Consider the following 19,145-nt stretch of genomic DNA (forward strand, 5'->3'; position numbering starts at 1 on the left):
AGCCGTTCCGCGCGAGGAGACTATAACCTGGGAACTTGCCCCGAGACAAACTCCGCTTAAATCAGGACTCGCGCAGCGAGTGAATATTGAACCCACACCAAATACTAATGAGACAACTTGAAATCCAACCTCCTAACCAACCTCCATAGTCAACATCTCTCCCAACTATACTCTTCTTCTTTGCATCCTCCATAGTCAGCATCCCTATCAACTCCAGTCAAGGATGTCAATTTGCTCTGTCCCATCCCTGCTTCCTTATCCCGATTTATTGTATTTTTTTTGCTCCCATAAGAAAACGGATTAACTCTAGTCAGGGATGTCAATTTGCTCTGTCCCATCCCTGCTTCCTTACCTCGATTTATTGTATTTTTTTTACTCCCATAAGAAAACAAACAAGGAATAATTTTCACCGTACATACTCTATTTTCACTGTTTCCGCCCCTATTATATTAAATTCATAACATTTATAATTACATATAATTTAAAATTTAAATCACATTGATTTGACCAATAATAATTGTACATCTTTTATTTTTTATTTTGAATAACTTTACATTTTTTTATTTTTTTATTTTGACTTTCAAAAATCTTGATTGGTGTTATTTTATTTGAAAGTAAATTACATTTACACCCCTTGAAATTTGGATTTAATACATATTATCTTTTGATGTTTGAGAAATTACACTAACCTCCTATCGTTGTAATTATTTAGATGGAATTAACGTTGGTATCAAAAATACATTGAATTCATATACTTTTTCATTTTTTTCTTTGCTTTACTTTTTCTGGTTTTTTCTTTTTCTGGTTTTTTCTTTTTCTTTTTCTTTCATTTGCTTTACTTTTTCTTGTCAATGTAATTTCTTCTATTTTTCTATCAAAAGTTATTGCATTTTATATAAGCAAAAGGTTTGTGAAATGATATTATTAATCACAAGGATAGAAATGTAATTTTCTAAATGTCAAGGGATGATATGTATTAAATTCAAATCCCAGGGGGTGTTAGTGCAATTTACCCTTAATTGGAAGTCGAGTTTTTAAAGAAAAAAATAAAATTAAAGGCTTGTTTACATTTGATTTCTTAGTGATTTTTTTGTTCTAATTTTTTTACAAAGTGAAAAAAGTTGATATGTTTGAAAATAATTATTTAAGTTGTATGAAAAAACACTTGAACAACTAGTGTGTTTAACTTCTTTTTTTAATAACGTTTTATTTTTTAGCTTTTTTTTTTTTTTGATTTGTTTAGTAATCATTTTTGTCCATTCTTTTAGTGAATAATTAGTGTTGAACTTTTTTTTTTTTTTTTTTTGTCTTTAATGATCTTTTTTCAAAGTTATATCAAATTTTTTTAATTTTTAAATCCGTCTTGTGTAGGCTAAATAAAAAAGTAAAACTAAAAAAAAAAAAAGCCAAAAATAACTAACTTTTAAAAAGATAAAAAAATTTAAACGACCCAAAAATATGTTTTTCAAAATTTTTTTTAAAAAAATCACTAAAAATAAAAAATAATAATAATAAAATAAAGGATAAATTACATTTACATCCCTTGAGGTTTCTGACAAATACATGGATCTCTCCTGTGGTTTGAATAATTACAATAACCTCCTCTGTTTTACCTGACAATGTCAATATTTCTCCAAAATTTGACAGCTGTTTATACACCTAACAGACCTTGCTGATATTATCAAATGTAAGCACTAAAATGCCCATAATGCCCATAATACACTAAAATGACAATTCAAGAATTTTCCACAAAACCCAAGTTGCTCCTCTCAAAGCCACCAGAAATTATTAAAACCTAGCCCAATCCTCTCAATCCAAACCCTATCTTCCGTAAACGAGATTAGATCAGATGAAGAAGACATAGAGGAACAAAAGCCCCCACAAACCCGGTTCATCCCCAGTTTGCTGCCGTTCTTGCCGGTTCGCCCCGATTCGCGCCCTCATTTCCCTCTCTCTCTGCACCCTCTTTCTCTATTTCGACAGAGACGACATACCTACCTCGAAAAACCTCATCTTAGCCCTGATTTTCATCGCCATCGCTATCTTCTTCACTGGCAAAAACAAGGGTTTGACTCACCAAAGCTTTGTGATTCTCTCCAAGCGACTTGGGTTCTCGCAGAACAACCACAAACCGGTCCAATGGCTCATCGGGTAGTCGATTTTGTCGAAAAAAGACCGAAAATCGAAGCGAATGGTAAGAGAAGGGGTTGAATTTTACAGAAATGGTGATTTCTATGAAGAGGAGGTGTAATGGGAGTGAACTGTACAATTTCTTTGTGAATGAGAGGTATGAGGGAGATTGGGTTGATGAGAGGTATGATAGGTATCAGATTGAGAGCTAGGCTAGAGGTAGTCGGTTTCGAGGATAGTATCGACGAGGTCTCTAACATGGTTATGGAGTTTATAGGTTTTATACAGGGGATGCTTATGTAAAGGAGTGGTGTAATGGGCAAAGCTTATGCAGGGGAGTGGTGTAATGGGCAAAGCCATGGTGTTAGAATGCAGAGTTGCTCCGATGGAAGCAGTTATGTTGGTGAATTAAGTGTGGAGTCAAATGTTGTCGATTTATGAAAAAGTAAGGGTAATATGGTCATTTTCTATATGATACTAACATTGTTTGTGCAAAATAGACGGAATGTGAGAATCTTGACATTGTCAGGTAAAATAGGGGAGGTTACTGTAATTATTCAAACCATAGGGGAGGTCTCTGCATTTGTCAAAAACCTTAGCGGAGGTAAATGTAATTTACCCTAAAATAAACTATATATAAAAAAATAAATTAAAAAAACACTAAAAACATCAACGCAAATACCCACTCAATTTATTATAGTAAATGAGATTTTAATATAATTATCTTTTATAAAAAAAAATTTCCCATAAATTTCAATTTGATGTTACATAGTTAAATTTTATTGTCCCCTTTTGAATGAGACAAATTATCTCAATAATTCTCCAACCCCCGCCTCGGCCCCATCCCCAATATTTCCCAACTTGTCCTTGCCCCCAACAAATTAGGAGACATGAATGGGGACTACAAACCTATCTTGTGGCTCCCTTTTGTTATTCCTATCCGGTAGTGCAACATACATCAATTAATATATAACTAGTGTTATGTCATTATTACTGAACTCATATATTATACAAATTATAAATATTCAAAACCTCGAAAATTATGCCACATCATCTGTTAATATATTAGTTAGTATATTAATTGATACATATAGCATTATTCATTCCTACCTCCAGCGCTCCTTACCTCTACCCAACCCCTTCCCTTCTGGTAGACCCTCATTTGCCTTTCCCTTTCTCCAACACCACTTCCTAACTCCTCCCAATCATTCTTCCCACCTCTGATGTTGTCCTCAGCCCTTCTCACCTCCAAGGCCACCCTTGCGTAGAGACTCTGCAACCTATCCTCACTTTCGATGCAACCCCGAGCCCCTCTTTTGTGGGAATGACGGCAGAGTGGTGGCAGAGAAAGGCTTGGGATGTTGCAATTTATCCTATTTTATTACTTGTTTATTATTATACTAGCCGCTATCGCTCCTCTAATCTCCATCATCGGCTTGCCACCAAAGAAACTATCAAATCTTTATTCAAATTTGATTCTTGACTGAGATTTAGACACGCTTTTATACACTATGCGACCACTTTAGATCCAAAATATTTTATTTTGTAATATAAAGGTGGAGATTAAGGTACCACAACTACCAATTGTAATGATGAATAAATCGTGAAAGTGATTGGTAATGTTTGTTTTGTATTTTTTTTTTTTTTTGGCAATAATATCTCTCTATGTAGAAGTTTTCTCCTCCATTCATGGAGGCTTTTTCCTTGCTGCATGGAGTTTTATTTTTCTCCTTATGTGGAGACTCATTCTCCTTGCGTAGATATTTTCTTTATCCTTTTTCAAATCTATTTTAAACTCCAATGTACTTAATTCTCCTTTTTCAAATCTATTTTAAACTCCAATGTACTTTATATTAAGCCACGTATTTTCCCATAAAAAAGTATTATTATTTGCTCACATGAAGAATATTAGCCCAAGTATACTACAACAAAATTTACTTACTTCAAGCAAAAATAACAGTAACATCCCTGCAGAAATTATGAATACTGACTGTGTAATGCTCAACACAGAACAAGCCATGAAGGGTATTAATATTAAACAACTTTACAAAGAGTTTTACAGAAGAATGTGAAATACAGAGTGTATATATTTAATTAATAAATAACTATTTCCAAGCTCAACCTGTCAGAGAAAAGCATTTGAGATAAGGATCTGCCAGACCATATGCATGATCATGCAGTGAAAATGTTCCCGGGACCACCCCGGTACTACCAATGCTGGGTATTTACTGTCTATATGCACTGAAATTTGATTTCATATCTTAAATTCATCATATGCCGAAAAACCGGTATGATACATTGGAGGGTATATGCTTTTGTTGTTCAGTGTGATATATGAATGAGATGCAATGCATCCTACAAAACAATGTGGGTTTTTTCGAGACCCAATTTTGATTCAAATTGTTGGAAAAAGCCAAAAATCTCAAAGTCTCATCTTTTTGAAGCAGTGGTACCTTTTTTTTCCTCACATCATGTACCTGTGCGATTTGTATCAACTATATCGAAGTGACAAGTAGAAGTCGATCAAAATCTTGTGTTTTTTCCCATTTGGAAAGATTTGGTTTAACTTGAGTTCAAATTCGGTATGAAGCCTTTGGCGTGTTGGCTCTCCATTTCAAGGTCCATCAGTGATTTCTGCCTAACATATCTGTTCCTTTTTGCAGCAAGTGCTGAAAACAAACCCAAAAAAAAAGAAGAAAAAAAAAAAAGAAACATTAACATATTAATTAAGAAATTGACGTTGCAGACAAATATAAAGAGAAATGTGTTTTGTGAGTAGTAAATAATCGAGCAATCATTGAAATTGATGCCTGCATGTACAATGTATGGTTACGCAAAAAAAATACGACATTAAACAGAATGATGGCAAAGAGCTCCCAACACACAAAATCCATCTGATATTTATTTTAGAAATTATATCCTATTATCTTCCAAACAGAGAAATACAAGTGCAGACGAGTCCGAATTGAGTCATTCCTTCGGTTTATTGTAAGGATCACTTGATAGTCCTACCCATTAGCCTGAACAAAAGTACGCTTTTAAGAAGCAGAAGTGGAAAAAAACTAAAGTCCAGCTATGGTGGCAACTTAAACAGAAGAAAGGCATATGACACTCTAGGAACTAACATTACAAGGAATTTTGCTCACTGCTCACCATCCAAAATCTTGACTTTTAATCCCAACTTAAACAAGTAAAAAGTTGTATGATCGAGCAATGCTAGGATAGGAATACAAAATGGATTGCAGAATGGTCCACAGAAAATGCAATGGATGGCTGAGATTACACCCAGTTATGGTGGGGTCCATATTCAAAATAAATCTCTATCTGTCAATACACTTTCTGTGATCCATGCCTCCAGTGTGCTCTAAAGCCATGTTGTCAAAGTCAATGTCAAAATTTCAGCAGGACTAGCTTTTAAAGTTAAGTTGTTGCAATTAATAGTGAACTTGTGGAAAGTGTGTTTTTCTATCCTAATAAAGAACTAAATGCAGCAGATGGTAGGGCAATCAGACGATAGCAAAATATAACACCCAAACAAATACAGTACATAAAATAGGATCAGGAAATGAAAAACGGGTAGGTAACTCTTAACAAATACACACTTACCCATCAACTCTTGAGGAAAACCAAACTCATAATCATTACGCCCCCTCCGGATGAAGCATATGTATATCACTAACAAAAGAATGCAAAATGTGACCACAGATGATATTCCTACTGCAATTTTGCCACCAGTGGATAAGAGAGGACAGTCTGGCAAAGAAGGTACACCACACAAGCCTTTATTGCCATGGAGACTGTGAAAGACAAAAATGATATCACATCAGAAAAGTGGAAATGAACAACAAATGGTAAATCCAAATTTCCAAAATACTTCGGTAAGAACAGCACATGTAGCTGGCAATTATTAAAACACTAAATTTATCACATTGAAAAAATTGCTAAAACTATTTAAATTGTATTTCACAAATATTACAAACACCCAATATTGATCAAAGTTGCAAAATGTGTGCCCTTTAAAGCTCTTTCTCTACGGCATTGCGACAGTTTCGGAGGTGATACATCTCCCAATTTGATCTGTTCGTAAGCAATCTCAAGATAAAAATAGCCTCAGATAGAACTCAGCAGCCAATAAGAATAGGTGCAATCAAACTCCCAATCCCAAGTAGTTGGGAATTAATGTTTGTTCAGTTTCAGACCACTACATGTGATTTTCTAGCAACTTTTACACATCTTTCATCACTTGACTGAGTTGGTTTTTGAAAGTAATTTTTTGGTATAAGAATATAAGATATTCAAACTCTATTAATGAGATAATCCCTGACACTTCTTAACCATCCATTGAAGACAAAGATCACAGATTTGGTCAATACAATGAGCAAGCACACCCGCAAGTTCATGTATTCGACACCGTGAACTCGATTATGGTTGGTTTGTAAATTGCAACTTGTACTTTGTTCTTTATAGTTGATTGGTTGGCTAGACTGTGGTCCTGTGGTCTTTACCAGTTGGGTTTTTCACATAAAACACCGGGAGTTTCTTTGTGTGCGCTAGAATTACTATTTATGCTTGCAATTTAAAAAATGTGATTAAATTAACTAACCATACAACACCAAAGAAAATCCATATCAATGAACACATCAACGAATCTGTTTTTTAAATTAGTATAATAGTATACTGATTTTTCATTTACCACTGCGAAAATATGTACATGAAAACCATTAGTATTTAAACAAAACTTCAACAAGTAGAATAGATCCCCAAGAAGCACCAAGAATGTTTGAAGAAGAAATAAGAGCAGGAGAAGGACAATGGAAAAAAGAAGACAGCAACGGGCAAAATGAAAGTCAATAGAGCCTCTCTCTCTCTCTCTCTCTCTCACATACACACACACACGCGCGCTCTTAATTCATATAAACATTAGGTAAACGTATTGTATATGTTGTAGATTACAAGATTCCACAAATTCTTCAAAACCAACAAAAAGCAAACCAAGCAGAGCAATTAAAGTACTACTTACTCAATAGATCCACCATGGACACCAACTGAATAAAGTTCTTCTGGTACTCGTCCTTCCAGTAAGTTGTCATTCAATAGCCTGAAATGTGGGTAAGTGTGTATTACTGTTGTGGATCAAAAAGGGCTATCACATGACATTTAATTTAACGCTCAAATCAAGTTATATGATTAGCAGAATATATAAGTAACAGGTATCACTTGAGTTCAAGTTCAGTTGGACAAGTCATTTACTCATTTTCTGCTTCTTGCTTCATCTTTTCAGAAATTAGGTAGTTCAAAAGTTCATAGAAAAAGTGTTATGTTAAATTGGTAATCCATAAAAAAAACTACTAGAAAAAATTAGTAATGGTGTCTTTGAATATACTTTAAAAAATTATTACTACATAAGAGCACAGGCATTGAACTTACACAAGCTGCAAATTTGAAGAAGCAAGACTATCTGGTATGGACCCGGTAAACCGATTGTTCGACAAATCCCTACACCAAATGATGTGAAAACAATAAGTAAAGATGACAGAAATGTGAAGACATGGATCTAATAGGTGTGCCACTACTTGTTATAGTATTAGGAAAACACCTTGCTGCTGGAAGGGGCTGGACATTGAAACATATTAACAAATAAAATGAAAAAGACCAATATAATACATGAGAGTTTTAATCTAAGTGAGTATAAGAAAAATCAGATATTCATCAATTGATGAATCTAAGATAATAGTTGAAATCCATCCACTTGGCAGCGGAAATTTCAAAAGAGATGTTCAGGTGAGGGACATTGGTGCTCAACTCATTGATGTTCTTCTAAAGAAGTAATGCAATGTAAGTTATAAGAGTACACTAATAAGGGGACATAGCAATCCTAAAGCACTAAGAGTTTGTAACCTTACAGCTTTATAAGAGACTTTTGACCCAGGCCCAAGGGTAGAGTACCTCCCAAAAAGTTCGTACTTAAGTTCCTGCAGTTGAAAAAAAAATGTTTCCAAATGAGAAGTGCACAAAATTAACGTCCAGAGAAGCAAAGGAGCATGCATTTGAATAAAGTTTGACACAGCAAAGGAAGAACCATAGATGCAAGTCGAAGAAAAAAAAAATTTAAGGCTAGTTATAGAGAAAAAAGAAATCGCTAAGAACAATATTTACACTGAAGCAATCAAATAAAAAGGTTTATGGAATTCTAAAAGAAATGTAAGAAACAATCGGTAACTCTTATTATATATATCAACCAATTGTTTGACAAGTATGCAAAACCAAACAGATTCAATTGAGTGAATATCCCAATCTGAGTTGTTTTCACTCAACTTGAAGATCATTTCATATTTTCAGTCTTCAAAATTTTATCATTAATGACTCAAACAAATTGTTTATTTGTGGGATAACTAGTTGTAGACAAGGTTTTATTAGTATTACTTTCTTTCTAATAGTAAGTGACGAGAATTCACATGAAGCATATCCTTCTCCATACCACTGAGGCCAAGAAAGCATGAAAAGATGAAACACCCTGTATAGTTTCTCTTCTTTTTTTCCCTTTTTTCTCCCACTTTCATTTGTGTCATAGCCAAGCTAAGAAAAGTAGGTATTAATTTTCATGTATTTACGGCAATAACCAATTCCAAGTCGACTAGACTCAATACATTACAACTAACAAGATATTGTTGAAATTCCTAATATAACAGTCGTTCACATATAATTTTATTGAAACCAAACAAAAACAAAAACAAAAATTTTAAATGCCTCTTAGATTATACACTGTTTCTTATGACATCCCCCAAACCTCATGCGGAGTAAAACCTACATCTACTTGTAACCAATCACAGAAGCAAAGAGTAGAGTAAATCGTCTGCATGCCCTAATTGTTGATAATATATAGCCCATGTTGATGAAATAAAGTAACAAGTTGTACTTCTTTCATCAACTAAAGCTTAGACTGTCAACATAGTATTAGATTTTGAAGATCCTATGCTCAAATTTCAGCACCGCCATTATAATATGATCATCAAAATGTACGGCCCCTCATAAAGGGAATCCGATACATGTACGGGGACAAAGGACATTCCTTAATGTTGCTCCATTTAATTGAGGCTGGAGGATAAGACTAGATGTTAGCTTAACAATTGCATTATTTGGACATGAACCCAACTTTGCATTATAAGGCCAAGGTGATCTCTGTCATACCTAACTTTACATGTAGGGGGCATTTCTATGAAATGAATTAACAATTTAACAGTGTCCTCCAACAGGTAAGGCTTTTACAACAATCAGTCTTTAATAATTTAAAGCCTTATCACACCAAACTATTCTCGTGTAGATAAGCACATGGAAACTGAATGTTTAATACCAAGAGGCTAGACAAATACTTTATATTAATTTCCCTCACGTAACACACTAGTTGATGGTCAACAATAAGAGAATTTAGAAGATTTGGAACAAGAAAGACTATTGATGTTCAATATAACTTCAAGCAAACAAGGGAACATTGAACATTGATAATCATGTAATACCCAAGGGTGGAAATTAAAGATATCCTTGTCCCCATAAATAGGGTGAGCATGGAAGGGGTAGTCTGGCCATGATTTCTGAACAAAATGTCGCACCATAGAGAAAAATGTTACCAAAATGACAATATTTAATAGGGGTGAGCATGGTCCGGATTGGATCGGATTAGGATAAAACCAGGACCAATCCGTTATCTACGGTTCCTAAAAAATTGGAACCAATCCAATCCGTTTAAATTATGGAACCAATCCGAACCAATCCATTTAAATACGGATTGGATCGGTTTAGGACCACGGATTCACATAATTAAATAACAAAAAAATATATATAACACTTTAATTTTATAAAAATTTAAACATAGCACTATGTTAGTTCCACAATAACAATATATTTTTCTATAATAGCGACATACTGTTCTAAAATTTAAATAACCATAAGAAAACTGGTTTCACTATAAGTATTTAAACCATTACAAATTAAAACTAAAAAACAACAAACAAAAGTAATAAAAGAATATATTATACGGTTTTAGGTTTGAGTTTAGATTTTATATAGAATTAAGAGAAGATACTATGGGGGAGGATGTATAATAAAAATATAGACTATTTATATACGGTCCGGATCGGTTCCAATCCGGAACCGTGGGGTTCAATCCGGAACCAATCCGTAGACTACGGATTTTTAATTATTCAATCCGAAACCGAACCGCGGATTCAAAAAACCAATCCAAACCTATCGGATTGGACTGGACTGGATCGGATTACGGATTTCACGGATTACTTGCTCAGCCCTAATATTTAAAATCAGAACATGAGATCGGCAAGGATAAAAGACGGAGGTAGCATTGATTGAGGACAAATGAAAGCAAACCAAATGAGATGGTTTAGTTATGTACAACTAGAACCAATGACAGCATCTTAGGATGTGATGTACTTTCAGTTGAAGGCACTGGAAGAACAATAGAAAGCCAAAAGTAATCAGGTCACTTGTGAAGTTTCATGAAAACAGACTGCCAATGGTAGGCTTAGACATCACAATTTAAGTGGCCCTAGATAAAGCAAAATGGAAGAAATGGTTAAGTTTAGCATTCTCGAAACAGATGGAATAAGGCTGTTCTTAGTTTACTTCTATAACAAAGTCTATTAGTCATCATATTCGGCTGAAAACATCACCAAGCCAATGCACACAAGGAGTTGTCACCCACTTAGGAACAAAATTTCATTTCTTTTCCAAAGAAACAACGTTTCCTAAAAAACTGAAACAAAACATTATTGGAATATTGGAATTCCAATATTTTGCACCAAAATATACTGAAACACACCAAAACTCTACAAAACATACGGAAACAATAAGCTGTTTGGACACTTATTAAAAATATTTAATAATGCTCATTTCTATTTGCCAATTTTTATCAAAAGAAAAATTCAAAAATAAATACAAGTACTAAATTTAATAAAGAACCTAAGAAACTAGATCGGAGAAGAGGAGAAAATAAAACTAACATGTTTAAGTCATTTTTTCCATTCCTATAATTTTGCATTTTTGAATGTTTTTTTTCCTTAAAATGGCAAACCTCTTCCTTGACTAAGGCTTTAATAGGATTAATAGTGAAATGATTAATAATCTCATGAATTAGTGTAAGATTAGTTATCCAATTAAATTAATGAGATAACCATTTACTATTTTTTTATTTTTTATTTTTTTCCTCTCATACTTAAAATTATGATCCCCCCAACCCCTCTCAATATTAAAAATCCGTCAACTTCGTCGGATTGAATGTCTGCCGTACATGTAATCCAGCTAATAAGATTTGCCATCAAACATGGGATTGTGAGTCCATGGACTAACAATCTCAATCCTATACTATAATCATACTAATCAAACATGCCCTGAACTTTTTATTTTTATGACCTTCACTACTTATAGACATTAACATGTTCAATTATTTAATTATTGAGATTGTATTAACATTTATATTCCAACATTTTCAATTTTTTTTCCTCATTCCCTTTGTGTTTCCAATACAATTATGAAAAATTTTCCAATACAATTCTGTTTCCAAGCTAACCAAAACAACATACAAAAATGAAATTTCGATCCTTGATTAGGAAATCATGTCATACAACCAAAAAGTGAGTGCCATTTAACCACCCAGCACCTTAAAGCACCAAGTCACCATAAAATAGGCAGCCACCAAATATAGGCACCTTTCACAACAAACTCTCATTTTACTTATCTCTCCATATATATATTGACAAACAATCACAACATAAATGGATTTATCTCTTGATAAGTAGAAGCTGTGTGCTAACTATCTGACCAAGTTTATTTTTAAATATTATTAAAAGCATAACAAGTTGATAGATGGTACTTACAAGCTTACCAAGTTTGATAAAAGACCAATCTGGTCACTAATATACCCTTTCAAGCCTCGACTCCCAAGATCTCTGTGGAAAAACAAATAAATACATCAGATAAACAATGGGTCTGGTCTCCCATTGAAGCTCATAAAAAATAAGTCAAAGGGAAAAGGAAAAAAAAAAAAATACATTAAAATGCTGGAAATAATTTGTTCAAATCCTTCAGTGAAATCCGTTAGTAAATCGTTGTGTCCCAATGTTTTGAAATGTTCCAAAAACAGACTTAAGTTTATCATTTGGTAAATATGATACACAAAGACCATATTTGCTTTATGAAGGCCAAAAATAACCATACAAATTTATGAAAAGAGCAACTAATGCTTTTTTTATTTTTAAATTAACATGAACACACTACTAAAATGAAATTAATGGGCAGATAAATGATGCCATTACTGTATAGGTTTGTGCATGCAATTCAAGAACTATGAAGTAGGTGTACGGGAACTTGTACAGTACAGGTACATCAATCATTAGAATCAAGGGTACGAATACGGTTTTGGAGAAATGCAAAAATTAGATAATAAATGGTTTATTTGGTTAAGGATCCAACATACAAATCACATTTTAATGCCAAGACCAATGTATAAACCAAAGTCAAATGTCATTATATTAAAAAACCTACAAAAAAAAAAAAAGGCTTAATTTCAAAATCATGTTAAGCATTGAAAAAAGTCAAATGAAACTAACTTCACCTTTGTATAAGAGAAAATACTATTCTGGCTAAAGTATGGCTTGAGTATATACTAAGCACCTCTGAGGTACGGAAAAAATTAAGAATCAAAATTTTGGATACGTGTTTTGAATATCCAGTTCATATACAAAAGTACCATGCAAAGTACGAATACCCAAACTACATCATGTTTTTCAAAGTACCCATTCTTCATAGTGCAAGAATATACTTGATGTCTTGGGAGGTATATAGCTACATAAATCATTTATATATTTTCTTATGTTCATAATCATCTTTGTTCCAAACTTATATTCAAGAAAAAGAGGGAAGCAAAAAAGACAAATGAATCCTTCATGACTATTCTTGAATTCCAATTTATACACGTTTCATACATTCAAGTTAGTTATTGTCTAAAGTTTCTTGGCTAATAATAAAATTCAAAATGGTCTATGCCAAAATTCACATTATAACAAAGTAATGTATTAAAATTTAACAGGTATTAATGGCATCACGTATTGCGCATCCTAAATCAAAATCCACCTTCCAACAAAATTGAATGAAAAGAGCTGTGGAGAGACACTGGTGTGGCACTTGCCAAGGCTTCTTTAATGCTCAAGTCAGTGAAATGATTTTGAACTGTATTATATAAATATATTCAATAATAGGAATGCAAGAAGAGTAAACTACCTTTTGTCAATGGATGTCGAAGAATGTAGTTAGTTAGGGGTAACAATTGCTGGATTTTAGTGAATAGCCAATCTCATGGCTCAAATTAAGGGGTGAGGGATCATATGCGTGATTTTAGGGAGAGGAGTTACCCTTCCCTCGCTTTGGTGTTCAGTTAGTTGTTTGGCCGCAATGGCCAAGCATTCTTCTGAGCAGTGACTCAGCTCACACCTCATCCAAGCCGAGCGCTTATACTCGAGCCGTGTTGAATCTGGTCACTTCGATGCCCATCACCAACAAATCAAGTATACAGTAACAGTTAGTTTCTTTTTATACCCAAGCATAGGTATCACGATTGTAAAGCATTGAGCATACAAGTTTTACATTCTTATCAACTATGAATGGTATCAAACTATCAACTACGGGGAGGGATGAGCTTGGTGGAGTTTCCTTTCATCTAATAACCTTTTGAAAAACACAATTAGTGCTTCAGAATTTTTTCCCTTCTCTTTATGTTGTTCATACAAACCAATTTCCAAGTGAACTTGAGAAATGTACAGGCCCAAGAGCATATTCTCAACCTTCTCAAGCTTGTCAAGGTTTTCTTTGTTTGAGTTATCCATCACGGCCTCATCATATTTTAAGTTTTCATACTAGATTTGGAGATAGTTGCCGGGAAATAAGAGCCTTTGAAAAAAAAAGTTGTATACATCAAAGATAGCTTCCATTGCAGTCTAGAAAACATTAATTAAGGGGTGGTTTTCTTTGGCCCATAAACCAAAGGACCAATCCCCATGTTTGGCCATCTTTGACTTCAAATTTTTTATCCTTCCTTAATGATAGCCAAGAAGAAAACAAAAAAACTGTTAAAATCCAATATTGTTTGGGCTTGAGAAGATGTTGACCTTTATTCATCTTCTTGACACCTCTTCTATTGAAAGCATTATAGGATTGTTCGCAACAACCCCACCATCAACCAAGCTGAATTTCTCGATTCCTTTGGATTACTAGATCTCTAAGTGATATGGAGGGAGAAAGTAAGGTGAAAATATTAAAAAATTCACATGGCTTAATCACCATCCAATTGTTTAGGACAAGTAAATTTTCTTGATTAATCAAATTCAAGATGGTCAAAGTCTCCAAAGTGATGTGGGTCTCACCAAAATTATAGGGCACAACCCATTTCAAAATATGGGTCACATCAAAAGAAAAGTGTCAACCCATTTAGGCAGTAGGATTAAACAAGTGGTTCAACTCAAAGATACAAGCCCACAAGGACACTTGTTAGAATCTCCCAAGAAGTCAGAAATTGTGGGAAAACCATGGGCCATGTTGGGAATCATGGAACTAAGATGACACGAGACCACCAGAGGTAACAAGGGAGAGAGCTAAAGCAGACTTAGAGTAGAGAGAAAGAGTAGCAATGAGAAAGATAGCTTCTAATGCATGGAGTGGAGGAGCTCTATGTGAAATTGCTTCATATAGAGGGGAAGACGTCCTTTTATAATATGTTGGGTCATGGGGCCCCATTCAGTCTCATAAACTATATTGAGTAGAAGTGATACACTTACAAGGTTCCATATTGGTTAGTTGTGAAACACTTTCCAAAGTATCAAATGACTTCGTCAATCTTGGTATTTAAGCAAAGTCCTCTCTCATATGTAAGATTGCTCAAAGTGGGATCACCCCAAGAGAGTGCTGGGCAACTTTGACGATCCCTTAGTAGTAGCATCGATCCACAAGTCTACATCAAGCATCCCATGACTGAGGCACCTACCCCGATGGGATCCCAAGGACTTACAACAGTGATGTGCGTGATGCTTAAGTGAGAGGCATATGGCACCTAGCGACAGTGGTGAGCATCAAGTATGGTGTTGAGGTAATGTTGTTAAGGCAAGATTCATGCCTCAGGATGGTACAACCAAACCTCTTGGGTGCAGGGGTGTTGGCCACATGGGACACAACTAACCACAATGGGCATCAAACTGGCCAAATGCAACATGACTTGACCATGACCGCTTAGTCCAGAAGAAGAGTAAGAGAGTCTCTACTCAAAAGAGCGCTTGGCAGTTGAGGCCAAACAACTAACTTGAACACTGGAAGTAAAAATAACCACTCTCCCTTAAATCATGCCTAAGATCCCTCTTCGTTAATTTGAGCCACAGGATCAGCATAATCATTAAAAACAAGAGATTTATACCTCTAACTAACCGCAATTGTCAACCCCATAAAAGAAGAGGCACCCATTGACAAAAGGTTTTGACTCTTTATGAATTTCATATATTGAATATATACATTTCTGTGACTTGAGTATTGAAGAAATATTAACCAGCAGCAGCACCACACCGTTGTCCCTCCACAACTCTTTTCATTCAAGTTTACAAGAAGTATATTTCGATTCAGGCCATGCAGTACGTGACACCATCAGGGATCAACACTGGTTGATGTCCTTGTTTCGTCTGTTCAAAATTTATATGCCATTTCTTGATCTAGTTACACAGGCTTCTCCAAAGAAAATAGCTTAGTAATGTCACTATCAGGTCCCAAATGCTGTTATAGTATCTACCTAAACAAGTTGGCTTTTCAGTAAAAACTTATGGTATAATTTTTCAAACTCTCAGCTGCAACCTAATGAATGCAAATACATAATAAAGGAGAAGGCAGTGCTTACATTTGAGAGATCACAAGGGATAGTTTGTCCTTACTGGGATAGCAAGTAACACCTTCCCAAGCATCCCAGTTAGTAGGAGCACAAGGGTCACCATTCCAACCCATTCTATCTGGTACACGAAGTGACTCTTTCAAAGCTCTCATAGCAACCACTGCAAAAAAACAGGCCCAATTACCACACACCACAATTGGAACAAACACATTCTATGCTAAGATTGGTGTTTTCTTTCGTGCTCCTTATTAAGCTTTCGTGCTCCTTATTAAGCCTAAAGATAATTGAGATGAAAGAAAAGACAACAAAGTTGTTTAGTCCCTGTTTTCTATTGCTAAAACTTTGTTGTCTATTGCTTTTGTTTCTTGAGGCTGCATTTGGATGGAATGAAGGGGTTAAAAGAGGCTTAGCTAGTGTCATATAGAAATACTTAAATGGGATGATTAAATAGAGGTAGGTGCGATACCTTTTGGGAGAAATCATTATTTAAATTAATAATCTAGCTTTTTAACATTAAATTGGCCTTACAAATATTTAAATGATTAATGACAAATCCATAAGTTTGAAATCCATAATTCCAAATGCAACCTAAAATTTTTATCTTTGGCAAATGACAATAATTTTATTAGGCTCATATTTATTTTTAATTTTTCTGACATTAGGTATCAAATAAATAACTTAAGACTTTAAACTTTCATTGTGCTTTAAACAAAAGGAAATAATATTTGTATTCACCCAACAAGAAATGCCCAACAGCTAGTTTCCTACGTTTTCTCAACAACCAAACAAGTCAAAAACACAATTGCAAAAACATATGTAATTATAATTTGGGTTAATTTCACATTTATCCCTTAAACTATTATTAACTTCTTCTATTTAGTCCAAAAGTTTCTGATTTCTGTCCACGTGGACAATTGTACAAATCAATAATCACTTAAATCCTAATTTGATGGGCAAAAAAGATAATTTTATAATTTAAACAACTTACATCATACAAACAAACACCCATTAAATTGGTTGTGTGTGGTTTGTTTAACAAAATAAGAAAAACAAGTGTTCTATTGTATTATTTAAATTGCTCAAATTCTAAAATAACATTTTTTCATTAAATTTAGGATTCAACAGTTATTGAATTGTATAATCATTTCCAATCAAACCACATGAATAAAAATTGAAGACTTGATGGACTAAATAGACGAAATCAATTCAAAACCCCAGAGCAAAATTGTAAGTTGAAAAAACTAAAACTCATATTATACCTTGGTCAGGAACAGTGGAGGGATCAGCTGGAACAATCGCATAATTCTCGAGCCCAGAAATTATCGGTGCACCAACAACAGGGGAAAGCTTGACAATCAAACTAGTACTACTCAAATTCTTCACTGTATAATGCAAGCTATAAGCAGAAAAACTCCCAACTTCACTGAAGATATCAACTCTACTCACATTCTTGTCATTTACCAACACATCAAACACTCTCTGCCCCGATTTCGTCACACCCGAATCAATCTCTGCAAAATGAAACCACACCAAGTAATCCATCTTCGCATCCACCGGCAATTCGTACTCCAATTCACCATTTCCAATCACCGTCACCGCCGATTGGTACAATTTCATCGGAAAATAGTTCGGACTCTGATCCGTATTGTTGACATTCTTCACCACTGACACGCGCTTGACTCCAACCGAGTTCCGAGACCGAAATCCGGCATCGGACTGCCAGGATCGGCCGAACAAATCGATGTCGTTGTTGAACCCTGGCCCCCACCGGCCCGAGCCGAAACTCAACCGACCGTAGTTCACTAAAACCGAGTCGTTTCCGATCGAGGCCGCATCGTACGAGTCCGGATCGATCTGGACGAGCTCGAGCGAACCAATCACCGGCGAGTCAGTGGCAATGCTGTAAAAACAGACATCGGCTTCGCCGTCGGAGATGAAGGCGAAGAGATCGGAGTAAGCGCCGGAGCGAGAAATGTCCTCCGGCCAGGGCGATCGCCAGCTGAAAACTAGGGTTCCTTCGACGGACATGTCGAAGCTCGGAGCTCGGGCCTTGCCGTCGTAGTTGTCGTAGACGGTGAAGGTGCGGAGGTAGAACCGGCCGGTCCGGACCGGGATGACGTAGCAGTTTTTCTTGCCGGAGGCGATGGGGAAGAACCGGAGGGTCTTTTCCTGGGGGTTTTGGAAGAGGAGGGGTTCCGAGACGAGGCCGGTCGAACCGGCCGTGTAGAACCGGTCGGAGAGCCATGTGGTGTTGAATTTGTCGGTCGAGTTCGTCGGACCGCCGCAGTCTATGTAATAAGCAGTGTCTGCCAAAAAAAAAAAAAAAAAGAAACAGTTAGTGACAGTTAAAAAGTTAGTTAAGGAGAGATATGGAATAGAGATAGAGATAATGTGTGTGTAGAGAGAGAGAGTGTGTGTGTGTAGAGAGGCTTACTGAAGGGGTAGGAGGAGGGGGAGGAGAGAGAAGAGGGGAAGAGGAGGAGGAGGAGGAGGAAGAGGAGAGACATGTTTTTTTGTTGGGAGTGGAGTGTTTGGTTGGTTTGTTTGTTTTGGACATAAAAGAGAGAGGGAAAAGATATGACTGAAACACTGAATTAAAATAAAAAACCAGAGTTCCATTCAAAAATTTAAAAAAAAATTAAAAACAAAGTGGGGTTAAGAGAGAGAGAGACAGAGACAGAGAGACAGAGAGGCGTGATTGGCGGGGGTGAGGGAGGGAAATAAACGAATTGATGATGACAGCTTGAGCTGATTTGCGCTTCGTTTGGTTTTTGGTTTCTCACGGGCAGCATGTTTGTTTTACTATTATTTTTTTTTTCTTTTTTAGTGATTTTTTAAATATTTTAGTTAATTTTTTTAGGAAAATTATAAAAAAAAATCTTAGAGTTTGAATATTATAACAAAATAAATTGTGAATTTTTAATTTTGTTAATTTAAGTTCTAATTTTTTAATTTATTTTTAATTTAAATCATTTATATATTTTTATTAAGTAAAACTGTTGAAAAATATATATTTTAGTTATTACACTCAATGTAGTAATTATTCAGAAAATGTTTAAAATATTCATCTTCATTTAGTTTAATAACT

At 35.0% G+C, this 19,145-nt stretch overlaps 1 protein-coding gene across 1 annotated transcript; it reads right to left on the reverse strand.

The window, feature by feature from the left end:
* Window positions 1-4,125: 4,125 nt before the first annotated feature.
* On the reverse strand, window positions 4,126-18,797 carry LOC114315071 (receptor-like protein 4). Its single transcript, XM_028261640.2, has 9 exons — window positions 18,492-18,797; window positions 17,317-18,363; window positions 16,067-16,217; window positions 12,015-12,086; window positions 8,034-8,102; window positions 7,558-7,626; window positions 7,151-7,228; window positions 5,737-5,927; window positions 4,126-4,799 (listed from the first exon to the last, which is right to left on the reverse strand). Exons 1-9 carry the CDS (start codon window positions 18,562-18,564, stop codon window positions 4,693-4,695), a joined length of 1,857 nt encoding a protein of 618 aa, XP_028117441.2. The 5' UTR covers window positions 18,565-18,797; the 3' UTR covers window positions 4,126-4,692.
* Window positions 18,798-19,145: the final 348 nt, after the last annotated feature.

Source organism: Camellia sinensis, chromosome 10 (genome assembly GCF_055761805.1).
Source record: "Camellia sinensis isolate YWXY chromosome 10, ASM5576180v1, whole genome shotgun sequence".
Taxonomy (NCBI): Eukaryota; Viridiplantae; Streptophyta; class Magnoliopsida; order Ericales; family Theaceae; genus Camellia; species Camellia sinensis.

What these genes read in the sequence shown, in the direction of transcription:
- LOC114315071 (XM_028261640.2), bottom strand. Translation starts at nt 18,564, where the DNA reads ATGTCTCTCCTCTTCCTCCTCCTCCTCCTCCTCTTCCCCTCTTCTCTC. An exon ending in TCTTCAAATTTGCAGCTTGT is followed by an intron (nt 7,229 to 7,557) that starts GTAAGTTCAATG and finishes CCCACATTTCAG; the next exon opens with GCTATTGAATGACAACTTAC. An exon ending in TTTTCCTCAAGAGTTGATGG is followed by an intron (nt 4,800 to 5,736) that starts GTAAGTGTGTAT and finishes GTTTGTTTTCAG; the next exon opens with CACTTGCTGCAAAAAGGAAC.